This window comes from Botryllus schlosseri, chromosome 2, assembly GCF_051294905.1.
Source record: "Botryllus schlosseri isolate E-star chromosome 2, Bs_hap1, whole genome shotgun sequence".
Lineage (NCBI taxonomy): Eukaryota > Metazoa > Chordata > Ascidiacea > Stolidobranchia > Styelidae > Botryllus > Botryllus schlosseri.
The window spans coordinates 5,083,588-5,100,779 of record NC_137237.1 but is presented as its reverse complement, the minus strand read 5'-3'; the positions used below and the strand labels follow the sequence as shown (position 1 = coordinate 5,100,779).

General features: G+C 42.4%; 1 protein-coding gene across 1 annotated transcript; it reads right to left on the bottom strand.

Moving 5' to 3' along the window:
• Positions 1–545: 545 nt before the first annotated feature.
• On the bottom strand, positions 546–17,192 carry LOC145433128 (solute carrier family 2, facilitated glucose transporter member 1-like). The gene is made up of 9 exons (XM_080310068.1): positions 16,714–17,192; positions 14,731–14,951; positions 14,517–14,659; positions 10,357–10,475; positions 10,155–10,294; positions 8,361–8,511; positions 4,509–4,647; positions 1,930–2,132; positions 546–901 (listed from the first exon to the last, which is right to left on the bottom strand). Exons 1-9 carry the CDS (start codon positions 16,887–16,889, stop codon positions 700–702), a joined length of 1,494 nt encoding a protein of 497 aa, XP_080166194.1. The 5' UTR covers positions 16,890–17,192; the 3' UTR covers positions 546–699.

The following is a 17,192-nucleotide window of genomic DNA, read 5'->3' as shown; positions in this document are numbered from 1 at the left end:
GAGAATATTGGGTAAATATGGCTCTTCGGTCGAAAACGGTTCCCGACCCCTATAATAGAAGATACTTATCCTATACATATGTACAATTGACGGTAGCCCTATATGTTAGGTATGGATGGAAAAGACATAACTGCTATTCATCTGTAAGCAAATGTATTTGCTCTGCCCTACATGTTGGCCGTCGCAAGTACACGATTCATACTGCATCGTTGTTTTGCGAATTCGATACCGTGTTGTTTCAAATTGCGTGATTTTGGGTGTAAAATGTTCAGAATTAGCCATTCATGAACATCGATCGAAACTACCGATCAATTCTTGAAGTTGTTCACAATTTATTTTACTGATCCTGGCGACAGGTGAAGCAAATATAAATAAGCTGATCCTAACCAGAGCCTCGTAAATGTTGTATGCCCTAACTCTTCCTCAGCTCAGCTATACATTGCACAATTAGGACTTCACTGGTGATTTTCGGAGAGTTGGGGGAGATTTTGGCTATGTGTGAATCTGCAGTCACCCAACCTACAAACGCACGCATGACGTACTGCTATTTGTCTGTCGAATTTATTTGGACGCCGACTACCGACACTTTTTCCGACAGATCACATCTACAAATCTGCTTTCGATACACGGGCCACTGGGCGCTCTTTGTGGAGGATAATTAGATCATCTGAATCCGAATCATCGTGCCCAGGGGGTCTCTTATAGTTTGGTGCTATGGTTGTAAAACTTCTTGTTGTCATCGCGCGCCTCGTTAACTTTCTGGAAGCGCGCTGTGATCTCCTGAATGGTCCTGCCCTTCGTCTCGGGTACCTTCAGGTAGGTGTAGATGAAGAACAGCGCCAGCAGTCCGGCGAATATCAGAAAGGTATAACCCCCGATGACCTGCTGAAGTGGCGGATATCTAAAAGTGGAAATAAGGTCGTTTAGAACGGGGATTTCAATACAACACTTCCCATTGCCAAAATTTACTAAAAGACATGCTCGAAATCTCTGGATTTGCAAAGCCAGTTGGAAGAAACATTTTTTTCATTCGACTGGTCCGGCCCGCAAGAGATGAAAAGGTCTGAATCCGACCCACGCCCCAGATTGAGCTTGGTACGCCTGCTCTATATGCTGATTGTTTGTTTGATATTCGTGGTGTTTCGATTACATTGGTCATGTTGCATCAGGCCGATATTCTTTATTATGATTCGGTATTCACCAACTTGTAGCACGACCCACTTCTAGGGTGACGAGATAGTGCAGTGGTGGCTTGAACACCAATGGGTGCGAGTTCGAGTCCGACCGAGGTCGACTCCGAATTCCGGTACCTAAGTGTTGGAGGTTTACCTAGGCTCCTCCTCGCCACCTCATCCGCGTAAGCGGCGTCTTACAAAAAGCCTGGAGGTGGGTCGTGCTATAAGTCGGCAGTTACGGAAAATAAGAAGAATATCGGCCTGGTGTACTATATAGTACTTATCCCATCCAGAATGTGCTGATCATTACAATGACAGTCAATTTTCTATAGTTGCTCGTGGCCGTTCTCTTTTTCATTTAAAGGTCCTGGAATCTACGATCATAAAGCTGCGAAAGCCGATTCTCTGTCGCCAGAAGGAACGCCTCTACACTCTTGGAATATTTCATTAATGTTGTGTGTTGTGTTCTCGGTTATTTATAACCGAATATGTACTCGTTAACGTTTGTTTTGTACCGTTACAACCGTATCTTGCCTGTGTACTAGTTGTTTGTTTTTGTTATTATTACGTCACGCAGACAAAATAGTTCTTACATTTCGAATTGGATTCACCTTATCACTGACGTTCGCTACTGATGAGAGTCAGTCGAAAAGCTTTTAGAGAATAAATTAACAATATGAAGTTATTGTTTCGCGTTATTTTGAAGTTCTGTGCCACAAATGGCTTGTTAACTTTAACCAGTACGTCAGCTTACGCAAGAGCAATGGTGAAATTCCCGGCCCAGTTCACCAATCCCGCGATGCTGATGGCAGTCGGTCTCGGTCCCTGAGTGAACAGCTCCGCGGTGATAAACCAAGGAATGGAACCCGGGCCGACTTGGAAGAAAGCCACGAACAAAAACACCCCCGCCAGAGAAGCGCCGGTCAGCCACGACCCTCCGTCGACGGTCAGAGTGATCTAAAACACAGTGAATAGTGCGATGATAGATCTCGGTGCAATAAAGCAACCAGCAATTCAAGGCCACCAGCTATTCGATTGTATACAAGGCAACGCGGTGTTTATTCGGCCAGTTACAATAACGTATGAGCGAATCATCATTAGCTTCTGTGTTTGCCCACCGTGCTGTTGCGAACAACAATACAACAATATGTAACTATATCAATGCGATGATGATGCTAGTGATCTGAGCAGACTTCGACAGCTAGAAAATTTTCAGCTCTTCTAAATTAGATTAGAATTAGAATTATAACTACAGTTTTTTTCAAATAGATCAGAATTACTGAATTTGCGAAAACTTGGAAATTAAACGAAGTTCAGTTCGTATCAAATCGGTGTTCAATCTTATAAGCATTAGAATGGAAATTATCTATACAGCAGACTTGGCTCGTTTCGCTCTATACATTTCTCCTGTAGCATTTTCATGAAAACCAGAAATTAAATTATAATTAGATTACCGTCATTGCGACCTAATTATTCTAATTAGTCTAACTCAGTGGGACCCACTTTTTTTTATTCATCGCCCCCTTATCATGCTCGATCCCCATACATACAGATCCGAAAAAGGGGCCATATAAACGGATGATTTATTCGCCAAATTCTGATCGCTGGTGGATCGACTGAAAAAGAAAGGTCATTTTCCTAGTAGGTGCTCGGAAAGCCGGTTTCCGCGTCTAGTTACCGTTGAGTTTACCATTTTTTCAGTCAACTTCCGCGTCATATGCAGAATAAGCCGTCTTCGCTTGCATTATTTTACCGAATTAATTAAATATATCTCACTCAACTTTGTAACATTTTCGCCGCCCGCCGTCCCCGCCCCAATCGCCCCCTTTGGTATTTTAGTCCCTTTGTCTCTCAAAATCGCCCACTGGGGGACGATTTCACCCCCCTTGGGAACCACTGTTAACTAGAAATATCTAGTTGTCCAAGTCTGCTAGCGATGTCTCGACTCATAGAATGTGTTTTCTTTGCATTGTGCCATTTACAAGTAGAGGTGGTCAGTAATAACGAAGTAAATCTACTTTATTGCATTACTCAAGTAGTTTTTGTCAACTTGCGCTACTTATTCAAGAGGTCAAGTTTTATGACAAATTATACTTCCGCCAGTTTCTTAAGGAAAAGTAATACATCTTTTGACTTTGGATTTAGTAAGTAGTGTGTATTCTCACTTAAAAACTAAATCTACTTTAAGCTGCGTACTATAGAGCACTTTTCAAATCTTCATGTTTTGACATGGCAAATCGCTACTTCTACTTCCCCTTGAGTATACCAATGGTGACTACTTCACCCATTTCTGTTTTTCACAATTAAATATTGTCACAAATAAAAATTCATATTTGTCTGTAAGGGTTGGCACAGCCTATCGTCACTTCGCGATAAACGGTATGCAGACACTTCGCAAATCTACCATCTCGGACAAGTCTCTTTGGGCGGACATGTTGGACATTATCTCGGTCGACCAACGATTCGTCGTTTCCGTCAAGTTTGTTATGCATTTGGGTTAATTTTACTCTCGAGTATGCTTAGCGTTGCATGGGTTGGGGTTAGCATTATCTTGGCTTATTGTTGGGATATCGTTATTTCGGGTTAGAAGTAGGGGATAGGAAATTGTAACAGTATGTCTGGCATTTCGGAAAATGGTCATTTGGTTGCCGTTACAACGGTGAACTACCAAGCTTTGGAATAGCGGGCAAGGAGCAATGGAACTACTAGTCAGTAGGTTAAGTGTAGGTTTAATATAGGCTTATCGGACTTACTCAGTTGGAGTTTGATTGTCAAAATATGATGTCTATTTGAATTACTGTCGGTAAGGAGAAGTTTTAATTGAAACACGTCACAGTTTAATATAGGCCGAATTGAGCGCTATCGTTACATGATATGTCATCGGTCGGACTCTACTGCTAGTGCTAATGTATTTGTTATCTTACACGCTCGCAGCAATGATTGGTTGGTATATGACCAATGCATTAGCGAAAATCGAATTTAAGGACTGAAACCGACTAACAATCATAGATCTCTATTCACGAATCGTTAATCTCTTGTGGTAACTTTTACTCATGTCCATTTTGGCTTATGGGTTATTTGCGATTGGTATTTGCGGTATTAGCGGACGCCGGACGTTGATCGATCGAGTATAGGCGTTGGATAGATTGTACACTTGCAACTTGAATTCAACGACCCCAACGCGCCGCACCTTTATGTTCGCAAACAAGCAAAACCGCAAAGTGCAATATCAAATATGGACACCCAATTCCGCACCCACGATCCCCAGTGCGCCGCTGAACTAAAAAACACCGACAATCACCCCAATGGAATTCGAATCACTTATTGACTTACCGCCAATATCACAGAGCAGCAGCACATGCCACCTAGACCAACCAAATGAAGCAATCGCCTGCCTGCCCTCTCAATCAACAACAACGATACTATTGTCATCACGATGTTGACACAGCCAACTCCCACCGTAGTCAGGGCGCTGAAAAGGAATGCAATGTCACTCTGGATGTGCGTCAATGTCCACGAGCCTTAACATATTAACGTTGACTCGATGGGCATACAATGCGCAGGAACAAACACAACCAATATGATCCTACTTCAGCAACGAGTTTGTGAAAAGGCGGTGCACTTTCGGACCAGGAAGCTTGAGCATGCGACATTATAGCAGTGGTTCCCAACCTTTTTCGGTGTCCGGGCCAAATATAGAATTTCAAAGTACGGTTGGAGCCGCACGAATACACTCATTAAGTATAGCAAAAATTATAAAGTAGGGTTACCATACGTTGTCTTTTAAGAGGATTAGTCCTCTTTTTTTTTAATTTTTTTGAAAGTGTCCTCGGAGGACGCCCAAATGTCCTTTTTTTGAGATTTTATCCTCTTTTTTTGAGAATTTTGGTTAAATATAGAGCAAAATCGATACAGTAAATCATCACTGAAGTAACGTTCCGGCGGGTATTTCGGGAGCTGAGCCGGAAAGTTGACCTTTTTTGTAGTCAGCCGACAACGAAGTGGGGAAAATTTACCGTTTTTTCAGGATTTTCCACTAGTTTTTTGAGTCTGAAAATCTTGAATAGTGTCCTCTTTTTAGATTTCCAAAATATGGTAACCCTATTATAAAGCATCAAATCACTACCCACTTGATCGAATGACTGATTAACCTATTGCAGCGTTATAAAATTTGTGACCGCTTTAGATCAATAAAAAGTTCACAAAATAGAGTAAAATCGAGGAGAACTGGACAGCTGCTGCCAGATTTTGCCTTAACCATAGATCTCTAATATACGGATTGATGCACGGCACGTGACACACGGTTTGAGTGCCGGGAGGCCTACTGCTGTGCCCGGTGGGGGCAGCATGATTGGTTGTCCTGTCGCTGGTAGTACGAGCGTCCAAATTTGTTATGTCTGGTCTTGGTCGGGGGCGGGGGCTGTGCTGATTCGGACAATGCAGATTTGGATATGGCCAGGGCAATGAAACGGACCCAAAATAGTCATCACAATATCAAAATTAGCATAGCTCCGAACAATCACTCGACGCCATTGGCCATTGTTATGGTCATTGTGATGCTGCGCTCCCATTGTTCAGAACGATCGACCTTCGGCGGCTATTTTGGGGTAGTTTTATTGCCCTGGCGAGGTTTCAGTTCGTGTTTTTGGAATCGCTGCTGCAATAGCTTTCGATGGGGACTCGACATAACAAATTATTCGGACGCTTGGGTAGCGAGCTGTGAGGCTGCCGATTGTGCAGCTTTTGGCCGGCTGAGCGGTGCGCGTCGCGGCGTATTTGACCGTCAGTCACGTGTTGTGCATCTGTCCGTAGCTACTGTTCGTTAAACTGGAAAGTTAGGGCACATTTTATAAATATAAATTTTATTTTATGTCGTAAATCGATTTCTTAATAATTTGTGGGGGCCGCAAGAAGGCTAGCTGGGGGCCGCGGTTGGGAATCACTGCATTATAGCATGCGACACTTGGGCATGTGACACATAAGCATACGGATTAAATTACGGGTTGGGGGTGGGTTGGATTTGGGGTTGGGGTTAAGATATATATAAGGGTTAATTTCAGGGTTATGTTTCGAGTTAAGATTAGATTTGGAATTATAAAGTCACATGCAGAAGTGTCCCATGCTCAACTGTCGTTTTCAATTGTGACGCATGCTCAGATTGCTCACATGTCAGGCAGCCGTAATAATACAGGTTGTTCCGCCCTAACTAGTCAAATCTTGAGAAGCAACAGCAAGTTTGCTACTTCGAAATTTAGATTTAGTCTCCGTCCAGTTACCGGCGGTCAACACAGTATAACTGCATAAGGCGATAATAATGAAATCAATTCGTAATTTTGCGTAACAGAGCCACGTGATGCAGTATACAGGCTTCTCTCTCGAACGATGGACAGTGGACACCTTGTAGTTAGTACATGTTCGCAGTATTCTTGTTTTCGTAGGGATGTATATGGTTGCCCGACATTAGAGCGACACAATGAAAAATGACAGCTGAACATGCGGAACTTGATCACGTGGCTTTACAACCAAAACTCTAACACGAAACCCAACCCTTACCTCCAAATCTAACATTAACCCAGCCCTAGTCCTAATTTCAACGCCCATGGGTAAGTGCTGGTAGAAGTCCGGTTTCGGGTTGGGACTTCACTATTAGACCACTCGACTAATTAACTGTACAATTGTATGTACTATTTTCGGGATCAAATCTAGGTTGTTATAATAACCATTGGGTAAGGCCAACGGGCTCGTAGCGTTAGGTTCTAGATCGATGTACACATCCCGAATTCTCCTCTGCGATTGGAAATACAGGAAAGTTAATGGTTGTGGGTTTTGTTTTATTGCTTTGTGTGACTACTAGGGCAAGTTTTTGCAACTTTTGCAACCTTTTTTTACAGCTTCCGGCAGCTTCTTAAATACTCGTAAGATATGTAGAATGCTGTTTTAAGCTGTTTGAAGGAATTTTATAGTGCAACTTTTTGCAACTTTTGTCCATTTTTTTCATGCAACTTTTGGCAACATTTTGCAACTATTTCGATTTTTCATGAAAGTATTTCCGATTTTGGTGAAATACACGGCCAAATTCGACTGAAACATCGTAAATCAGCAACGAAGTAACGCTTTTACGGGCATTTCGGGAGCTGAGCCGGGAAATTGACCTTTTTTTTCAGTCAACCGAGCAGAATGTGGTCAAAATGCAACTTCTGCAACTTTTTTCAAAAGTACATGCAACTTTTCACGGATTTAACTGCAACAAAAACTTGCCCTAGTGACTACTAAACCAATTGAAAATGTGGTAGGGATCTTCACTCACGTTAAATTTAGTACTGCGCCAAGCTCTAAACTTTAACAAGCTCTCAAATACAAGAATGTTTGCTTAATCATTTCGGCCAAAAATCTTCAAAACATCTTCAATGTACGAAGGCCATCACTCTCAAAAATTGTACAACACTGTGCCTTTTGGATTTCGACACGCAGTGCTCTGCAGGATACCATACCTATTTCAAAACATTTTGTGGAAAACAACCGGCGCTATCAGTATCAGTATCAATTCCTTAATATTTTCATCGTTTCAAAACACCACAAAACTGCGATACAATGAAAAGATAGGACGGTGTCGAAACGGATTGGAGTAGCTAGCGTGACGAGGGTGTTTGAACGGGGAATTGGCAATCCAACAGTACGCCAAATTAATTTGACATGAATTAAAATAAACCACTGCATTCGTGGAAAAATCGTCGGTGGATAGTTCGCGATGATCGCAAACGAAAAACGTCGTCATTTGACAGATTTTGTGGAATGTTAGTTTGCAATGAGAACTCAGCGATATATAGAACTAATCATATGTCCTTGCTACACCATCTACCGGGAAGCAATTTTTCTTCAGCGCCCCCATTTCGCCCCCTGAGCGTTTCCGCCCCCTTCAAAATCCAAATCGCCCCCAGGGGGGCTGCAGACAAGGTTAAAAGGTTAAGAACCACTTCATTCGGGAATTGCCTGAATTACGGGGCATATCACCAATTATCCATTGTGCGCAATCACAAAATCTTCCATCCCTCAACGCCGTGACTGGCGGTAATCCTATTCACGATTACGAGAAGTAACTGCACCAGTCCCTAACCAAACATTGAATGTGTGTCTAATGACAGTGTAAAAGGTCCGACGTAACAATGGCATGTAAGTCACGGGTACCTGTTGCTCTCGTCAACTCCGGCGTCGATAAACAGAGACGTAGAGTAATAGAACACAGCGGTGATCCCGGATAGTTGTTGGGAAAGCTGCATCACGATCGCCACGAGCATGGGTCTGCGAAGGTGTCCTATCTTGAAGATTTCGAAGAAACCTGGTCAAGATAATGACGGTTCATTCAGTCGCGAAATGACAGTAGGCTACATTCCACAATTATCGACAGTTTGCATTGACATTATCACTCAAGAGTTTGAGAAACCAGCCTTCGCACGTAAATGAACACGGGGACAAACATTTGCCGAGTACACATTTACCAAGAAATTGGATTGAACAAGACATGCCGGTGATTTGACAAATATTTAATATTTGATCATAACATAACTAACGCGGGCAGGCAGGCCCTCAGGACGATGGGGCTGATATGATAGCGGCAATAGAAATATTGGAACTATCGGGAAAAATTGATTTTGCATGTCACTGTGACGAGGCAATCGATGATTTCAAAATCCGCACGCGATACTGCTCATGAGATTCCGTGATGATTAACCAAACGCGAACGAGACAATGGGACATCAATACATATGATGAAATGATTATCAACGCGATAAGTTAGGAAGTGCTGGTTGTATTGGGCTTGGAGGTCTTAACGGATTGCCAGGAGATCGGCGTCTCGGTATTAAAAGTCATATTGTCGACACGCGATCCGTATGACACCATTAATTAGGCAATCGCAGTAGCCAAAATAAAACAGTGTACAGTGGGCACTGGGTAGGGTTACCATACGTCCTCATTTAGGAGGATTTGTCCTCCTTTTTCGGATTTTTGAAAATGTCCTCCGAGGACGCTTAAATGTCCTGCTTTTTGGCAATTCGTCCTTCTTTACAGCTTTTTGAGCTAAGTTGATGGATAGATTCGAGTGAAAATGGGCTCATACAGGAAATTCGTGGTTGGAACGTAAATGACGACCTTTTTTCATTTTTTTTAGTCAACCAACCACAAAGTTGGGAAAAATTCACCACTTTTTCCGAATTTTACTCCACAATTGTAAGTCTGAAAATTTTGGAAAAGTGTAGTCCTTTGCCGATTCCAAAATATGGTAACCCTAGCACTGCCAGGCATAAGCAACCGAAATCCGAAGTCTCTCGTACTAAACCCAGATGGAACCGGCCGACTGTACAGAATCAAAATCAGGGTTGACAGTGATTTGCCTATCCACTGAGAACTTTGTAAATCTGAATTCAGGTTTGATATTTTTGCGCAACTTATTCTACTGGAACGGAAAGGACGTAATGCATTTTTGTCCTTGATGTTTTTGCGGAATATACATCGACTGATGATATACATGCACACGATCTGCACACATGTATACCATGACCATGAGCGCATGATGTACATTGTACAATGTACATATGCCGCTGGACAAGGAAGGTGCAGATATAGCCTTGTAAGGCTTTCTAAGTCCTGCAACATTCCATCCATGCTATCCTGGTAATGTTGATTGCAAAATCAAATAATGTACAAGTAAATTGAAAACAATCTGTGTCGCACACCGCAGTCTGATTATTTATTAAAGGGCGATTAATCCGCGTAAGGTTGGGGTTGAGCTATAACGCTATGGTGGAAATCTGGTAAACACACCTACTTACCACCCACATGTAGTAACAGTGAATAACGCCATTGTGATGTCATCGCAACTACGAAAGCTAGGATTGATCCTGAGCATGACAACATCGATATGCCCGTAGTTTTTGTCTTATGTTTTCCGCGGATGGTCTCGGATATAAAATAGACACGAACCAACAGATTTGTCTTCCGATTCTTCTTTATATTCCTGCTGCATCACAGAACACTCCTCGTCGACGTCGTGGCAAGCTCCCCGTAGTTTTCCGAGCGCTTTCCTGGCTCCCGAGTCGTCGTTCTTGTACAAGAGCAGGTACCTGTCGAATTGGAAGCCGTTGCGACATTCACGTCATTTTGTAAAGCGCGCACAGTAACCTACCGAGGACTCTCCGGGCAGAACGGCAGGAAGATGAGCTGAAACACTGCGAATACCGCTGTCAGTCCGAGCAGGATCGGCCATCCGGATTCGGTGCCGAGAACGGAAGGTAACCCCAGAACCTGAAATGTTACATTTATACGATTTAATATAGCCTGCTTGTCCGCTGAACTGCCTATGTCAAGTGTAGGGGCGGGGAAAGTAGTCAGCGTTGCTACTCACGTAGAAGTAGAAACAATGCCGATCAATTACAGGTACAGCAAGACATCTCAGAAGTCAAAACTACCTCGGATATAGAAGTGCAAAATGGAAAGTAATCTATGGATAGTACACTCAGGTATGTGGTTTCAAAAAGTACATTTGCTCGGTCGGTCGCATCATTCTATCAGTCAATTGTAAGTGGCCCCTTTCGTAAATGTATATTCAGCTGCCGTGGTACCGGGGCTCTTTCCCCAAATTGTTATGCGTGATGCAAACTTATCGCAAAACTGCTTCCTACTTTTCACAATACAACTTGTAAAAACTCCTAAGTAGAAGTAGAGGTAATATAAAAACCTAGCCATGCATTTGAATAAGCAGTATAAGTAGGCTAAGCCTACTTCAGTAGTCGGAAACGCAGAACTTCCTTGGTCACCTGTGGTCAAGTGTTGTGTACAGCACCAAAATCAAGTGTTTCCCACCGATAACTATCACGCACGTGATAGAACAACAAGCAAGATAGACCTCATTCAAGTTTAAAGATGTATCTCCGAATAAAACCAAATTTCCATTCGCCATAAATTCACTGAACAGGATAAGACCAATTCAAGCCGCGACAGAAAGTAACTGAGTTCTACTTCACACTATCCTATTACCGGATGAAGATGATGCGAATGACATCGGATAAGAATTGCAAAATGCGCAGATATATTCTTATAGCAGTCAAATTCATACGTGGCGTGAAAATCTAAGCGACACGCCAGCAATGCAGGTTCATACGAACGACAATTGTCGCGTAACACGGTATTGTATCATCACCCGGTGGCTCAGTATCAAATTGACCAGTGCTTTTCAACCCGTTTGACGGTTCGCACTTGGGCGAATGAAAAGTATTGCAGTGCGAATGACGAAGGTGGTGCGAATGGTGATAACGAAAATCCGGATTGAGTGCGAATGGAAACCTAACAGGAAATTCAAGGGCAGTGTAACGAACCACTAATCGTAGATGTCACAAGCCGTAGTGAATTAATATTTAGCCATATCATTGTTACGTAACGACAAGCCTGGTTTAGAAGCTGCAACCAACCGTACAATTTTATCAAGTAGCCAGTGAAATCTGAAGGAAAAGTTTTTTTTTGCACAGCCTTAATAGTCACCCTACCTTAAGCTATGATGTTATATCCTTTTTTTGAAGTTGGCTGAACATATCGGGGTAATGGGTGAAGGGTGCTAGTTATCGGTTTTATCCGTGTAAGCTTAAAAATTCGTTATCAGTCAAGCTCATATTGCAAGAATTGCAATGGACTGAAATAGAAGTACTTTCACTACAAATCTCAACGTTTGATCGAAATGCCCTGGATAAGCATTTTTTGATTCACCCAGACCCATCATTGCTTCGCGAGTAGAGGTCGACCGATTATCGACATGGCCGATTATCGAGGCCGATATTTAGAGCTTTCCCGATTATCGATATCGGCCTATGAAGGCCTGAAGGCCACTATCGTGGCCGATATTTTATATTTGAAAAAAATTCAAAAATTTCGGAAATTCAATCCTCCGTGTTCTCAATCTCAATAAATCTACGACGGAAAGGGCGATTTATGACAGATTTACCCTTGCAGGGCGAGTTTAGCTGGGTGAGTATGCAGAGAAACTATGCTTCCTGCATTACAATCTACCTTTTCTGGACTGATCTGCAATTCTGTATCATATTTTGCTTTTTGGGTTATCCCAAATTTCATCGACTGTGCACAATTAAGGAATAATTTCAGTTTTCTCGTTTGTTGTTCAGCTTTCTGTGGCATGTACAAGTGCCATCTTGCCTAATATATAATATTTTTGGTGAAATTGTTCTCTGCTCTTTCCATGTTAATATCGGCCTTGTGAGTGAACCGATATATCGGTATCGGTATTGGCCTGTAAAAATCAACATAGGTCGACCTCTATTCGCGAGCCGTATGAAATCATCCGACAGGACGCGGATCCTGTCGACCACATTGTCGACCTCGCGTAAAAGAGAAAACTCAATAGTAGTGAGGATGAGTCAGATGTGATTTCAGCGGATGTCACGGGAACCAGATGGTTAAATTTGAGGTGAAAACGTGTCGGACTAATGCGCGTATATCGATCGCCTTGATGTAAGCTACTGTTCGCATCCTTGCAAGCGACGGAACTATATATAGGTCGTGGGCCATCGTCAATTATCACCGAACGATATTCTTGCATAATGAAATCTAGTTTATCGGAAGACCGCCGCCTCGGAGGACGGCTAAATGTCCTCTTTTTGAAGAATTTTTGTCAAATGTACGTGGAAATTGGCAGAGATATAGGAAATCAGCGGCCAAATAACGGTTTTCGGGACTTGAGCCAGAAAAATGACCTTGTCTTGTTTTAGTCAACCGACCACGAAGTCCGGAAAAATTTCGCATTTTTTCAGGATTTTAGTCCAGTATTGTAAGTCTGAAAATTTTGAAAAAGTGTCCTCTTTTCAGATTTCCAAAATACGGTAATCCTACAGATATAGCACTAACGCTATCGCAGTTAAGGCCTAGGCCATTCTGTCAAGACAGTTGTTGGCCTGCATGTTGAAACCGAGACTTTGTCCAGATATCCTAAACGAGGACCCAAACTCCTACACGGTATCTGGGAAAATGACGCATCAAAATAACTGGAATGCACATAAATTTATTGAACAAATCCATCAGCTAATCGATAGCGGCCGAATGGAAAACCTATCCGTCACGTGACCACACTAATCATCTCCCGGTATACCTGTAACCTAGTCCCGAATAAGGTTTGGAGAATTACACCAGGTGGTACGTTTTGCGATGCATAAGTATTATTCTCAATCATCACTGTGACTTGGCGAGTTTCAAATCAAGCGCTAATAAATTTCACCTGGGATCAGTTACGCACGCATGACGATTACCAAAATTGCACTTAAACTTAGACATCGTCGCAATAGCCGTGACGATGCTGAAGATCTGTTGTTCTGGACTCCGACTCAAACACAGATTAAGCTGCAGATGAGCTTTGTACATACCACCCCTTGCGATGTTGTACAACAATGACTTACAGCCAGGAATTCTCATTACATAACTATTGGAGTGAGGTGTTCAGAGATGACCATTACGAAACGCCGAAAGTTATGTAACGTATCAAAGTGCGGAAAAATACAGCCCGATTCGCGCCGTGCCTTTTAAATATTGTGAGCCGTTTGATTCGATGCACGCACAGTCGCACACGTCGCACACGGGACGGCATCCTGTCACACTCTGAACACATCTGATACGCGTGACCGTTAACTCCGCATTCTGTGTTGATCACGTTCACGGGAATGTTAAATACATAGGGTGCTGTCGGTGGTTGAAATCTAAACTACTACATACACATTACCCAGCAATCGCAAAAGGATCTGCGCTGTGTTGTGTGTTAGTGTCTGGTCTGGTCATGGTTAGGTCGTGGATGTGCGACTATATGCGAGCCGGTATAGTAATAGTCTTCGTGAATTCGGTCAACTATAGCACTAAAACAAGTCGTGTGTCGATGAGTTGAAGCATCCGGCGTTAGTTCATATAATCACGTAACAACAAGGAAATATCCGTGGCGTTTCAGTACCTTATTTTTATGTTCCGTATATAGTTGTGCCAAATCAAATTACTCCATTATTGACCATACGTAGTAAAACATGAACAATGTTCATTGAATAGCTACTTAGTTACGTAAGCCGTGGTAGTACTAGCAACTTGTTGAGATTTATATCATTACCCCGTCACATTTGGTGCACATTTGGCGGTATACTTCACATAAAACGTACAAGTACACTCTTGCAAGGTAGGAAGTACTTTCTGTGTATGGTGAATGGAAGTGCCCACTGCCCACTAGCACGGCATACAATTATATTTTATCTCAAACTCCCAAATGTATTTGAATTATCTGGCGTACAATGTATAGGGAGTTCTTACTTGTGATATCAGGATCGACGATACTATTCCAAGTTGGTTAAGCGTTCCGAGCATGCCGCGATGCTGAACGGGGGATATCTCGGTCAAAAACATTGGCGCGATTACAGTGTTGATCCCACAGTCTACGCCGATCACAAAGCGCCCTGTATGACGATGATGTAACAAATCCGCAAAACCATACAAAGTGTGTGATTATCGAATATGTGCTTCTTACCGATCATGAGCATCTCATAGGAGTTTGCCAGCTTAGAAAACCCCATCAGACATGCGCCCGCGAGGGCGATCAAATTGTTGCATAGCAGCGACCTTTTACGGCCGAGAACTTGCGAAAGCGGTCCAGCCGCCAGCGACCCGATCATTCCGCCGACGGCGAATATCGCGACTGTCGAGCTCCATAGAACAGTCAGAGACGATTGACTTATAACCTCGCCAAACCTGTCGCAAGAAAGTTAACCAATTAACAGATGAGACGGGTAAGTCGCGTGGACTATCAAATCCAAAGTGTCTTGAAATATGATTTATAGCGTATCCTCAGTAGAATCCGACTAAGAAGTAATGCAATGTGATGGTGAAGTCGGATGAGTCGAATTGATCATCATACCGCGAAGTCCTAGGACATCTTGAAAGCATAGGAAATGTAGCTACAAAACTTAATGATAACTGCTCTGGGAATCATGGAAATTTGCTAATATTAACGGATCACATACGCTAAAGTATCGTTCGTTGCGTAATTTCGATATTTTTATCGTACTGTACCGTATTGTTTTGCGCTTGTTGATGTGGATTTCGAAACCGTATTGTTACCAGAACTAGTGCGTTGCGTATAGTTATTTTACTCCAGTATCCTCGAATGTCTACATAAAAATTCGAGCTGGACATATGGGTCCGATCAATTGTAAAGATTCCAGCGGTGTGGCGAAAGTAGTTACTTTCAAGTAACGAAAACGCACGCCTTCGAGTCAAGAGTAATATCTTGTCAGCGAAAAATATAGATTCAATGCTCTATTCCTACTGTTGAATACCCGAAACCGTAAAACGTAGCTCAGCATCGCCAACCATGTTGCAACAAGACTACGAATATTCATGAAACGACAAATCGAAATTATTTTGAATGATGTGCGAATGGTCACTGGTATCATCTTCCTTGTGACTGCAACCAACATTCAAAGTCATTACTACTGCCATGTCGTCATAATATGCCGTACTCGATTCGAAATATTCGACTCGGAACTAGGGCTGGGCAAAATCGAGTACCTGAGTGATTCGATTCTGAATCACGGAATATGCTTCGAGTCGAGTAATCGAGTATCACTCATTATGACGTCATGACAGTATGCAATATGTCAAAGTTCAAATGTGTACCTTTTATACGACCGCAAAATATATAATGCCTGTTATTCATCACATTAAAGATACTTAGGTATTATTTCGACCATACCGATTTCATTGCACTTGGTGACAATGTTGTGGGATGATCATGACTTCGGAAATGTGCTATTTCCAGTAACATTCGTAGCTTTGTACTATATGTTTCGTATGCCACGATACGGCCAATCAAAGTTTCAAGCCTTCAACAGTGAAAATTGGTATCGAAACTATAATTCCCGTTGATAAATTAACTTACAGTTGCGAGGAGCCTATAATTTCAGTACTCGAAAAAATCGTCATTTACTACTCGACTCGAATCATTGTGCCCAGCCCTACTCGAACAGAATCACCCAGTTACTCATCGATTTTGCCAAAACCCGATCACAATTTACCAAGTTATTATGACATCACTCCACTCGCGGGAGAGACAAAGCCACGTACAGTTGAAGAATACTCCGTAAAGTGTTGCACCAAATATAACGATTGATGCCATTACGCGAAACGAGGCAGCTTGGAGGAAGCCCGATTTTCTATGCCTGCATCGCCAAGACTCCTTATAGATTGATGTCTGTATAGAATGTGTATTATAGACTCTATATTAAGGAGACGATAGAGCTATATAGCATATGCACATCCGCGTAGCCAGGAAGACTTTACAAAAATTCGAAGAAGTCACCCATCTATTGTGACAATCTATATTACATAATAACGTACCGGTGCAGTACGAGAAAGTTTTATGGTGCCATAACGTACCAATGATATGGTGATGATTTGTAGCAAATTATAGCGGCCATGGGTAGTATAACTTACTGGAGGTGCTTAAACTTACCGGTCACGATAACTCTCATTAATAAAGCCTTCAATGTAGGCCTGCGGTGCGTTGATGACACCGGTGTTATAGCCAAATTGAAAACTTGATCCAAGTACAATAACGGTTGTCTGCAGTAGAAGCCATAAGGTACAAGACGTAGTAGGCTGCGGCTGTAGCCAATCTCTACTGTCCATAACTCAGCGGATTCCAGGCACTCGGAATAAAAGTAAGGTTCTAAAAATTCCAACGCGCGCATGACTTATATACGGGTCGGACAACCGCTCAAGAAAGTAAATAATGGTTCTGCAGGATCCGATAGAGAGAGATTAATATATTCTCTACCATCAATATATACTCTCACACCATTCATAACTCGACAAAGCTTACTACAAAAGTACAAAACCAACGTTGCCTCCGTTCCCATGCTCGTTAATTGTCAAAGCATATTTACAATCTGGTCTCTCAATCGTGCTATCTTTTTTACGCCTTTAGTATCC

Bases quoted from the DNA above. Each gene is read 5' to 3' on its own strand.
- LOC145433128 (XM_080310068.1), bottom strand. From the start codon at position 16,889: ATGGACAGTAGAGATTGGCTACAGCCGCAGCCTACTACGTCTTGTACC. The intron at 14,952-16,713 runs GTAAGTTTAAGC...TTCTTGCGACAG, and splicing joins AATGAGAGTTATCGTGACCG to GTTTGGCGAGGTTATAAGTC. The intron at 8,512-10,154 runs GTTCGTGTCTAT...TATCTTGACCAG, and splicing joins ATCGGAAGACAAATCTGTTG to GTTTCTTCGAAATCTTCAAG.